General features: G+C 44.2%; 1 protein-coding gene across 1 annotated transcript in view; it reads right to left on the reverse strand.

Moving 5' to 3' along the window:
- Positions 1 to 7778, reverse strand: part of ubr1 (ubiquitin protein ligase E3 component n-recognin 1) — a 215675-nt gene extending 207897 nt beyond the window's left edge. The window contains exon 1 of the mRNA XM_043698391.2: positions 7691 to 7778. Within this exon, the coding sequence (XP_043554326.2) occupies positions 7691 to 7768 (78 nt within the window). The 5' untranslated portion in view covers positions 7769 to 7778. The remainder of the gene's footprint in view (positions 1 to 7690) is intronic.
- Positions 7779 to 13058: the final 5280 nt, after the last annotated feature.

Consider the following 13058-nt stretch of genomic DNA (forward strand, 5'->3'; position numbering starts at 1 on the left):
AACAGAAGTAAGGCTCGCTGGTCTCCGATTACCAGGGTAGTCTCGACTCCCCTTGAACAAGGGAACAACATTTACTATCCTCAGTCTTCTGGCACTATTCCTGTAGACAATGACGACATAAAGATCAAAGCCAATGGCTCGGCAATGTCCTCCCTACCTTTCCAGAGAATCCTAGGATAAATCCCATCCAGCCCAGGGAAATGATCTATTTTTACACTTTCCAGAATTGCTAACACTTCCTCCTTGTGAACCTCAATCCATCTAGTCTAGTAGTCTGTACTGCAGTATTCTCGACAACATTGCCCTTTTCCAGTATGAACACTGACAAAAAATATTCATTTAGTGCCTCTCCTATCTCCTCAGACTCCACACACATCTTCCCACTACTATCCTTAATTGGACCTAATCTTACCCGAAACGTTGATTTTACTGCTCCTCGGATGCTGCCTGAACTGCTGTGCTTTTCCAGCACCACTCTAATCTAGACTCTGGTTTCCAGCATCTGCAGTCATTGTTTTTACCCAGTTGTTGTTAACCCTACTGCGAATCCTCTTGCAAGGATGCCTGCCTTGAAGAAGTTTTCCTCCTCTCTACAAAAAGTCCTCCTCCCACTGCAACTCCCAGGTCATTTCCTCTACCCTGAAGCTCCTGGTGGCCCAACATTTCAACTCCCCCTCCCACTCTGCCGAGGACAAGGAGGTCCTGGGCCGCCTCCACCGCCGCTCCCTCACCACCAGACGCCTGGAGGAAGAACGCCTTGGAACACTTCAACCCCAGAGCATCAATGTGGACTTCAACAGTTTCCTCATTTCCCCTTCCCCCACCTCACCCTAGTTCCAAACTTCCAGCTCAGCACCGTCCCCATGACTTGTCCTACCTGCCTATCTTCTTTTCCACCTATCCATTCCACCCTCCTCCCTGACCTATCACCTTCATCCCCTCCCCCACTCACCTATTGTACTCTATGCTACTTTCTCCCCACCCCCACCCTCCTCTCATTTATCTCTCCACCCTTCAGGCACTATGCCTGTATTCCTGATGAAGGGCTTTTGCCCGAAACGTCGATTTTACTGCTCCTCGGATGCTGCCTGAACTGCTGTGCTCTTCCAGCACCACTAATCCAGAATCTGGTTTCCAGCATCTGCAGTCATTGTTTTTACCTAATCTTACTCTAATCATTCTTTTATTCCTGATATACCAAAGAAAGCTTTAGGGTTTTCCTTGATCTTATCTGTCAACGACTTCTCATATCCCCTCCTGACTCTTCTTAGTTCTCTCTTTAGGTCCTTCCTGGCTAACTTATAACTCTCAAGCACCCTAACTGAGCTTTCATGTTTCATTTTCACGTAAGCCTTCTTCTTCCTCTTGATAAGAAATTCAACTTCCTTAATAAACCATGGCTCCCTCACTCAATCACTTTCTGCCTGCCTGACAGGTACATACTTATCAAGGACATGCAGTAGCTGTTCCTTGACAAGCTCCACATTTCAATTGTGCCCATCCCCTGCAGTTTCCTTCCCCATCCTATGCTTCCTAAATTTTGCCCAATTGCATCATAATTGCCTTTCCACCAGTTATAAATCTTACCCTGCAGTATATACCTATTCCTTTCCATTGCTCAAGTAAACATAACAGAATTGTTGTCACTAGCACCAAAGTGCTCACCTACGTCCAAATCTAACACCTGGCCGGGTTCATTACCCCTGTTGATGACCCTTTCCATCACTTTACTGATGATGGAGAGGAGACTGATTGGGCGAGAATTGACCAGGTTGGAATTGCCCTTCTTTTTGTGTCCAGGACATAAAGCAATTTCCACACTGTCAGGTAGATGCCAGTGTTGTAACTGTACTGGATCAGCTTGGCTTCGGGGGCAGCAAGTTCTGAAGCACACGTCTTCAGTACTATTGCCGGAATGTTATCAGGGCCCATTGCCTTTGCAGTATCCAGTGCCTCCCGCTGTTTCATGATATGATGTAGAGTGAATCAAATTGGCTGGAGACTGGTATCTGTGATTCTGGGGACCACTGGAGGAGCCCGAGACAGATCATCCACTCGGCACTTCTGACTGAAGATTGCAGCGAATGCATCAGCCTTAGCTTTTGCACTGATGTGCTGGGAGCCTTCTCCTCCCCCAGTGAGTTGTTTAATTGTCCACCACCATTCACAACTGGATGTGGAAAGACTGCAGAGCTTAGATCTGGTCCGTTGGTTGTGGGATTGCTTAGCTCTGTCTATCCTGTTTGGCACACAAGCAGTCCTAGCTTCACCAGGCTGACACCTCATTTTCAGGTGTAAATGATGCTGCTCCTGTCATGCCCTCCTGCACTCTCCATTGAACCACAGTTGATCTCCTGGCTTGATGGTAATGGTTGAGTGGGGTACATTCCAGGCCACGAGGTTGCAGATTGCGTTGGAGTACAATTCTGCTGCTGTTGATGGCCCACAACATGTCAGGGATACCCAGTGCTGAGCTGCTAGATATGTTTAAAGTCTGTCCCATTTAGCGCAGTGATAGTGCCACACAACACAATGGAGGTTATTCTCAATGTGAAGGCAGGTCTTTATCTCCACAAGGATAGTGCGGTGGTCATGTCTATACAAGATGGTGTGTATTTTAATTGTCCAGTCATTGTATTTGCTGATGAGCAAAAGCAATTTTGCTGTGGCCTCAATGTCATTCCCCAGGATGGAACACCCTGAACGTAACTGGGTGGCAACCCGGCTAAAATAGAAACACAAATTATAACGTTGACCTTTCACTCTTACCAGAACTATTACTCACAACTAACACTGGAGTAGCAAAGACGTAGGAATAGTTATTAAATCTTACCACTGCATAAGTATGAAATTCACATCTATTGTATTGTGTGATTGAAATAAGAAATGTTTTATGACAAGTAAAATTTGAGATTCTATCATTGGATGGATTCCAGGTGCCAGACTTGGCAAAACAGTAGCACTCTCATCCTAGTCAGAAGTCTGCGAGCACCAAGAGAGTACTACACTGTCAAGAGGTACCACATCTCAGATCAGATATTAAACTGAGGTTCCACCTGCTCTTTCATGAAAATGTCAAAGCTTCCAGCTCTGTATTCCAGATTGATTGGAGAGATTTTGATGAAGGGCTTATGCTGAAAAATGTGTTGCTGGAAAAGCGCAGGTCAGGCAGCATTGAAGGGGCAGGAGAATCGACGTTTCGGGCATATGCCCTTCTTCAGGCTTATGCCTGAAATGTTGATTCTCCTGCTTCTCAGATGCTGCCTGACCTGCTGTGCTTTTCCAGCACCACACTCTCAACACTAGAGAGATTTTCCCTGAAGTTCTGTTTATTCCTCAACCAGCATTACGACAACTTATTGGTTTATTACTGCTTGTGAATCCTTGTGCACAAGTTGACTGTTATATCTCCCTATATAGCATCCCTACACTGCAATAGTACTTTTGACTGAAATGAGTTGGCACTTCCCGCAGTACCATAAATGGCAACAGATAAATGCAAAATTTGATTTACGAATGCCATTAGCTTTTACTTCCATGCTATTTTAAAACTAAGTCATTATAATTAAACACTATCGCCTTTGTAGAATTAAAGCATCACCCTCATCCTCCGTCAAAGCACTTGAATGATCAAACAATTTGGCAATACCAGCGGAAAATTGTAAATGTATCACAACAGTTAAGTGAGGAATTGAGACTAAAAAACTGCATAAAGCTCTCATGCAATTCCTAGATTAAAAAAGACATTTGACATGAGTTTAATTATTGCAAAGACAACATTGATGAGCAAACCTCTTGATTCAAATTCTGAGGAAGCATTTTTGGAGGTCTCTCAACTGTGTTGTCATCTCTCTGGGCTGGTATTGCAGGTATCTGTTTGCTTTTGAAAGATATTACATGCCGTTGTTTAAAACTTCTGTCCTTGTAAATAAATGACCCTACTTGCTGTGCAAATGGATTTTTTTTTTTAAAAACTGTCCGAAATGGCGTGTTTATAGTTTGAGTGACAAACATTGATTTATCCATGATTTTGTCGCAGCTGCATTACTACTACAATGGTGTTGAAAATGTGTTGCTGGAAAAGCGCAGCAGGTCAGGCAGCATCCAAGGAACAGGAGAATTGACGTTTCGGGCATAGAAGGGCTTATGCCCGAAACGTCGATTCTCCTATTCCTTGGATGCTGCCTGACCTGCTGCGCTTTTCCAGCAACACATTTTCAGCTCTGATCTCCAGCATCTGCAGTCCTCACTTTCTCCTACTACAATGGTGTTGCCTGACAAAGGGAGACAGCCAAATTACTAATTCAGGCTTCTCGTTACCACAAACGTTACAACAACCAGTTCAAAAGCTCAGGAAGGGGAATCATAAAATTTCATCTTGCTAACCTGTAGGTGTTGCTTTTAGAAGATTAAATGCATGTACAGAGTCTATGTTCAATCATAAAATGAATGGAATAGACCTACTAGCCGGTTCTATTGAATATTTGCTGCCAAGGTAAACAACAGACTAGCACTCAGTGATGTGTTACCATCAGCTACCTCTTCAGATGAAAGCAAACAAATCTGATTATTTTGGAAATGCATACTCATTGTAAACAATAACTATATATCTGCTGTTGTGAATGGAAAATCATTTGCTAACTGGTTCTGCATTCAGAACCCACTAATAATGTGGGATGGTAGTGATGTGGTGGTAATGTTATTGGGCTAGTAATCCAGAGGTCCAGCTTAATATAATAATAGCAAAGGTTCAAATCTTACTATAGCAGCATTTAAATTCAATTTGTCAGATCTGGAATTGAAGGCAAGTCTCAATAATAGTGATCATAACAAATACCATCAATTGTTGTAAACAAAACCCATCTTGTTCACTGATGCCTGAAGAGAAGAAAATCTGCCATTTTTATCTATCTGGCCCATACGTGATTTGAGATCCACAATTATGTGAATAACTGTTAATCGACCTCAGTTTAAGGTCACTCGGGGGTGCACCACAAATGCTGGCTTTTCCAGCAACACTCATATTTCATTTAAGAAGTAAAGAAAATAAAAACGAATATATATTCAGCATAATCCTGAATAACCACATCTTCTCAGAAAAACTAGGGACAGGCAATAAATGTTAGCCCAGCCAGCAAAGCCCACATTCCATGAGTGAATAAAAAAATACCAGTTCCACTTAGCATGCTAATCACAATATAACCCACTCCTGATAATTCAACATTCTCTTTAGAAAGGCAACAATAGCTCAAGCAAACAGTTCCAAGGATTCCACCTGAAGCCTGAACAATGTCCTTCAAAGCAACTCCAGTCTGTCAAGGGTCAATCTATAGGAAAAGCTTTTGTGACACAATAGAAAATTCAACATCAAAATAGAGTACGAAGTGAGGCATTATTATAGAAACCAATATTAACTGGCTTCAGTTAACTGTCTAGTATAGAAGATTACCAAAATGAGGAGATAAAATCAGACAGAACTAATATCTTCAACCCAAAGATCAAATGCACAATAAGTTCACAAACCATTGCTTTGCATTCTTGCTAGATCAGATAAGAATTCTTAAGAGGCTTCACTAGTACAAATTTTATGTCAAGTTATTCTTTAAAAGATTCCTGACCATATTTGGCCTCCTCTAGCTCCACAGATAAAACTTTCAAAAACACTTTACTCAAGGGTCGGTTAGCTCAGCTGGCTGGATAGCTTGTTTGTATTGCAGACTGACACCAAAGGATTGGTATAATCCCCACACTGACTCAAGTCACCATGAAGGTCTCACCTTCTTAACCTCACCTCAGGCATGGGGACCCTCTGGTTAAACTGTCACTAGTCATCTCTTTATCTTGTGAAAGGCAAGCCCTATGGTGCTCTGGTACTATGGCAACTTGACGTTTAGATTACTGCAAGTGTTTCATGTCATAAAAAATTTAATAGTTTAATAGATCATTTAAAGTTTACAGAAAAAGTGATTTAATTTTTTCAAAATTAGGGATTACCTTTTATATGAGGGGGAACTGAGCCATGTTGAATTGTAAAGTAACAGGAACAAGTCCCATTATGGGCTAAATTGGCTGAGCCTCAACAACACAGCAACAGGGGAATAACAAGTATCCTTAGTTATGTGATACGACAAAAGTGAAGCAAAACCATCCAGGAACCTTGCATTTTTCTGAAAACATCAAAAAAATGTATTCACTGAGTCAACAGCACTAATAAGCATCTCGTGGACGCCAGTGTGAAGGTATAGGGAAAGTTGGTGCAATAAGAGAATGTACATACAAGGTGATTGAAAGAGCTTCTGTTTCTTATTTTATTTGGTTAAATGCAATAAAATTTAAATACTATTTGATGAATCTCTGCACCAGTTTCTTCACAGCATAGGAACACCCTTACTTCTAAGTAATAATTTTAAATCATTAACACAAGGATTTAGTTCACAGATAAACAAATAAAACTTGTACTTATATCGCATCTTTAATGCGATTAGAAGATCCAGGATGCTTCACAGAAGCATGATCAATCAAAACTTGACATAACCATTTGAAGAGATGTACAATCTAGTCAAATAGGAAGCTTTTAAGAAATTGCATAAAAGTGAGGAGAGAGAGAGAATGAAAATAATGTGGAGAAACTTAAAAGCCAGAATTCCAGAGTTTAAGACCTTGACAGCAATGTAATTACTGACAGAAAAGTGATTAAAGAGGGCCGAACTGAAAGCTTGAGTGCTGGAGGAGATTACTGGGGGGAAAAGGGGGCTATTTTTAAAAACACAGGTAAGCATTGCCAAATCGAACATCAATATACATCAACGAGCAATGGCTTAATGGGACTCAATGTAATTTAGGATACAGGCAACTGAGTTTGGGTAATCTTGATGAACGTTTGGATGTAATACAACCAGCCCAACTTACTAAAAATAAACTAAGATTTTAAAGGGAGTTCATGGTCAAACAGATCAAAAGGAAAAGTATCTGTCATACCCTTTCAAACCCATAACTCAAATAAGAAAACAACTCTATTCAGTCACATTAACTTGAAAGCGTAAGTTTTTATAAATTTGTCACTTTCCCCAATGAGATTCCTCCACAATTTAGTGGACGCAAGGAAAATAAACAAATACAGGGACACAGATAAACACACTGACAAATTGGGGGCCGGGCACAAGACCGTGCCCATGGGTGCCAGGCATGCAAGCAGACCAGGACATGGGCACACAGCAGACTCAGTACTGCCAACCTGCCAGGGCAGTGGCATGCTGACAGACCCAGACACAGGCGCACCAACCGAGCAGGCATAACAAAACAGGCTGGGGCAAGGCCCAGGAGCTGGCTGGGGGTCAGTGGGGTCTGCAGCATCCAACAGGCTCGCGCTGGGCACAATGGCCGGCTGGGACACCGTCCCTAAACCCGGGGGGGGGGGGGGGGGGCTGACAAACTGAGACCGGAGACGGGGGGGGGTAGAGAGGGCACCAACACCAACGGGCCAGGAAAGCGACCACATTAATGGACTGGGTCCACGGGGGGGTTAAAAAAAGGCGGCGGCGGCGGCGGCTCCACTGCCTGACGGACAACCCTCAGAGGCTCCCGCTCCCTGATACAGCCTCGAGCCGTCAGAGCGGCACCGGCGAGGCCTCGGCTTTCCCTGTGTCTCTGTGTGTGCCGACAGCCCGCCCCCGGGGGGGGCCGCACTCACCCGGACCACCGGCTCCGGCTCCGGCTCCGGCTCCGGCTCTCCGCCGAGACTCGCCTCGCGCAGCTGCCCGTCCGCCATCTTGCTCGCCACCGCCAAGCGTCAGCCCGCTTGGCGACAGTTTTCCAGCTGAGGCCGGCGAACACTTTACGGCAGCTGCCCCCCCCCCCCCCCCCCCCAGCCAGCAGCAGGGGGAGGAGAAGCAGACGGAGCGAGAGGGAAAGCTGCTTCCTGCCCCATGACCGGGGTCGAGTTCACAGAGTCCCCCACAGTGTGGAAACAGGCCCCTCGGCCCAACAAGTCCACGCTGACCCTCTGAAGAGTAACCCACCCCAGACTCATTCCCCTCCCCTATTACTCTACATTTACCCCCTGAGTAATGCACCTCACCGACACACCTCTGAACACAATGGGCAGTTCACCCTAACCTGCACATCTTGGTCTGGCAACTGTACCATTCAAGGTCGGAGACGGTTACAGAGAGTGGGTGAACTCGGCCCGGACAATCACAAAGGCCAACCTCCCATCTATAGAATCCATCTACCAGGCCCGCTGTCAAGGAAAGGCCGCCAGCATTCTCAAAGATCCATCCCACCCTGGCAATGTTTTGCTTCAACCTCTACCATCGGGGAGAAGGTACAGAAGCCTGAACTCACGCACCAGCCGGTTTCAAAACAGTTTCTACCCTAACATTGTTAGAATACTGAATGGACTCACAAACTCTTAACATTCACCTATACCTGTGTTTTTGTTTTTGTCGCTGTTTACCTTTAATTTACTTATCTTTGCTACTTAAGTCTGTGATCTGCCTGTATTGTTTACAAGACAAAGCTTTTCACTGTGCCTCGGTACACATGACAATAAATTCAATTCAATTGTGGGAGGAAACCCACGCAGGCACAGGAAGAATGTGCAAACTCTACACAGACAGTTACCCAAGGCTGGAATCGAACCTGGGACTCTGGCATTGTGAGGCAGCAGTGCTAGCTGCGGTTACCAGCAAAAGGTTTGTAATCTGGCACATGTTGAAAATCTTGCTATCGTTTTAACAGCCAAATCGTCCACCTTTGCAATACACTAGTCCCCCTGTACCCGCGGGGGACATGTTTCAGGACCTACCGCAGATAGGAGCGAACCCATCCATTTAAATGGGAAACACGCCTTTCTGGCAGTCTCCTAGTCCCTGGTTCCGGAATGTTCCCTATAATACATTCCAGGCGAGGCTAATTGAAACCATGGAAAAAATTCTGCGGATACGGGGTTTGCCCTCTATCTATAAGCAGGTTGAAAATGTTTTGCTGGAAAAGTGTAGCAGGTCAGGCAGCATCCAGGGAACAGGAGAATCGACGTTTCGGGCATAAGCCCTTCTTCAGGAAGGAACCTCCATCCAAAAATAGAATTTGCTGGAGAAACTCAGGAGGTCTGGCAGCATCTTTGAAGAGGGCAAGAGAAATAATGTTTCGGTTCCGATATGTCGCTTCTTCAGACCTCAGTACCAGAACATTCTGTATTTATTCTAAGATTATAGCTGACTCCAGCTTTATGGAGGCTATCTTAGAAATTGGTTAAGATTACTTAGAGTGTGGAAACAGGCCCTTCAGCCCAACAAGTCCACACCGACTCGCCGAAGCACAACCCACCCAGACCCATTCTCGTACATTTACCCCTGCATCTAACACTTCGGGCAATTTAGCGTGGCCAATTCACCTAACCTGCACATTTTTGGACTGTGGGAGGAAACCGGAGCACCCGGAGGAAACCCACGCAGACAGGGGGAGAATGTGCAAACTCCACACAGTCGCCTGAGGCGGGAATTGAACCCGGGTCTCTGGCGCTGTGAGGCAGCAGTGCTAACCACTGTGCCACCGTGCTGCCCACAAAGCATCATGTTCACCAGAGGGTGGGGCATCTGCAAATACTATTTAGTTTCATTCACAAATTTTATCTGCAGGGTACAATTGTGTATCTTCCACACCAGGGCAGTCTCTGGTCTTTCTCTCTTAATTAAGCAGTCCTTCAGGAGCGAGGATGTCTTTCTTTTACTCTGAAATTGTCGGCCTTGAGGTGCTAAATAATCCAAGCTGGACAGATGATGTTTGCTGAAGCAGGTAGGTGGAAGTCTTGGGTATTCACTACTTGCATGTAGCATCACACAATCATACAGGATCGAAACAGGCCATTCAGCCTACCTTGTCTATGCCAACCAATGAATACCAAACTACACTAATCCCATTTTCTGCACTTGGTCATTGCCTACTGTGACCTTGCATTCTAAGTGCTCATCAGATCCTTCTTAAATGTTGTGAGAGTACTTGCCTTCACCACCCTGTCAGGCAGCACATTCCATATTTGTACTATTCACTGGATGATTTTTTTTTTCTCGGATCTCTAAAGCACTTACTCCTCACTTTAACCTTATGCCCTCTGGTCTTAGGACATATCTGCCATGGGAAAAAAGACTCTCACAATCTACTCTGTCTATGATTTAGATTGGGGTGTACAAAGTTAAAAATCACACAGCACCAGGTTATAGTCCAACAGGATTATTTGGAAACACTAGCTTTTGAGAGCGCTAGTCCTTCATCAGGTGGTTATGGAGTATAACATCCATGGGGATGCCCTCAACTGGGACCTTGGGTTCATGTCACGTTACAGGTGACCCCATTGCACTACACACTCTCATGCACACACCCACACACTCCCACACTCATACACAAACTCTCTCTCATACGTTCACACATACTCACCCACACCCACGCTCACACCCACACATGGACCTTCTCACAGACTTAATCCCCTTTACACACACAGAATAATCTTCCCCCTAGCCCCAAACCCCCTCCCATTTATCTCTCAGTCCCCTTGGGTCACCTCCCCCCACATTCCTGATGAAGAGCTTATCCCCGAAATGTCAACTTCCTGGTCCTCGGATGCTGCCTGACAGGCTGTGCTTTTCCAGTGCCACACTTTTTGACAAGGTTCCTTTGTTCCTCAGTACTCCCTTAGGACCTACTATTCATTGTGTATAATCTTACTTTATTGACCTCCCAAAATATACTACCTTGCATTTATTATCATTAAATTCCATCTGCCGTTCCCCTGCCTAATTTGTCCGCTGATCAATATCAGACTGTATCCTGAGACCATCCCTCTCACTTTCAACACCACTAGTTATTGTGCCATCTGCAAACTTCCTAATTACATTCGCATTCAAGTCATTAATGTTCATAACAGCAAGGAACTAAGCACTGATCCCTGATGTACACTGCTGGTCAGAGGCTTTCAATCACAAAAACAACCCTCCACCATCACCTTTTTCTCCTATTTGCAAGCCAATTTTGGATTCAGTTTGCCAATTTGCCTTGGATTCCATGGGCTCTTACCTTTTGGACGAGCCTTTCATGCGGGAACTTGTCAAAGGTCTTACTGAAGTCCATGTACATCAACTGTACATCACCTTCATCAATATATTTAGTTACCTTTTCAAAACATTCAATTAAATTAGTCAGACAAAACATCCCTCTAACAAATCAGTGCTGACTATCCCTGCCTTTCCAAGTGTTAATTAATCCTGTTACTCAGAACTTTTTCTAATGATATCCTTACTATTGATGTCAGACTGCTCTGTAATTACCTGGCCTATCCCTGCTGCCCTTCTTGAACAAAGGAACCACATTAGCTATTGTCTAATGTATAAATGTCATTGTCACTGTCTTGTCACATGTGGAACTGGGATTTGAGGTTTGTCCTCCTCTCCCTGTAAAATGGTTGAACGGTAGGGTTCGGGGCCTAGCTTTGTTGCTCCTCTCCCTTGTAAAACTGCTGTCTTTTGTGTACAGCTGTCAATGTTTTTTGTAAACTGTTTTGTAATTTGTTTAATAAAATAAAAAAAAAAGGAACCACATTAGCGATCCTCCAGTCATCTGGCACTTCACCTGTGGCCAGCAAAGTATTAAATGACTCAGCCAAGGCCACAGGAACCTCCTCTCTTGCCTCCCAGGGAAGTCTGGGATACATCTCATCAAGCCCTGGGGATTTATTGACCTTTATGTCAATTAAAACATACCACTTCCTTATTAGTCTTAATATGCTCTCGAACGTCACCATCCCAACCGAAATCCCAGGCTACAATATCTCTCTGATTACAGTTGAGATGTATTCTTTTAAGATCTCACCCATATCCAAGGTGATGTGAATCACCTGATGCAGCTGATTAATTGTAACCAATGCCTCAATATTGCGGATGCTGGCCTGACAGAGGACCCTGAGTTGGAGCATCTATCCTGCCAATGGACCTGTGGGTTTTGTAGGCAAAGTATTGCCAACACCATCATATCACAGTCTTAAATATGAACAGATTTGGTGAAGAAGTCATGAGTTGCCTTTTTCAATAGAAAAATAAAGAAAAAGTTGAAAAGGGGAACCAGAATTGTCAAAAGAGCAAGTTTCATAATTTCCTCACAATGAAGAAAAATATTAACGACACGGGAACTAATAACTTTACCTGCCTTTAAATTATACAAATCTAGGCAACATTGAAAACGTAGTGCTCTTTATGTATATCCCTGAATTCAGTAATCCAGTGGCATCAACACAACTGTAAAAACAAATAAATGGAGCTAGAACGCCTGCTGAATACAAATATAATTACTTGCACAAACATCCTGTAAGGGCCAGTTCTCAGTCTAATAGTCCGTATGTATTCATTCACAGGATGTGAACATCCCTGCTTAACTCCTTTTCTAAAGGTGGCAGGTGGCTCAGTGTTAGCAGTGTTGCCTCACAGCACCAAGGACCCAGGTTCCATTCTAGCCTTGGGTGATTGTGTGGAGTTTGCACATTCTCCCTGTGTCTGCAAGGTTTCTTCCCACGTTCAAAGATGCGCAGGTTAGATGGATTGGCCATGTTAAATTGCCTTGTCGTGCCTGGGCATATGTAGATTAGTCATGGTAAATATGGGAGTAGAGGGGTGTGTCTGGATGAGATGCTGTTTGGAGGTCAGTGTGGACTAAATGGGCCAAATGGCCTGCTTCCACACTGTAGTGATTCGATGATTCTAAGAAGGTAGCTTCTTGAACTACTTAAGTCCTTGAGGAAATAGCAAGCAGGCTCATCAAAATTCAGCAAGTCAGTTCTCCATTCAAAGTTTAAATGTTCCAGTAAATCACAATGGGTCATAGCTGAAGTTGGCTCATAGAACTGGGTGCAAAATTATTTCTGGCCATACTCCCCTGTTCCGGTTGTACTTAGTGGTACTGCTGGTTAGATATAGTTGAAGCTTTCTGCAAGTTTCAACTGATCTTTGCTTCTTGGGATACATCCACAATGCTGCTAGTGAGGGAGTACCAAGGTTTTGCCCCAGAACAGTGAA

The sequence above is a fragment of the Chiloscyllium plagiosum genome, unplaced genomic scaffold (genome assembly GCF_037043375.1).
Source record: "Chiloscyllium plagiosum isolate Xiang-an unplaced genomic scaffold, Cpla_swu_hap1 HiC_scaffold_8, whole genome shotgun sequence".
Classification (NCBI taxonomy): Eukaryota; Metazoa; Chordata; class Chondrichthyes; order Orectolobiformes; family Hemiscylliidae; genus Chiloscyllium; species Chiloscyllium plagiosum.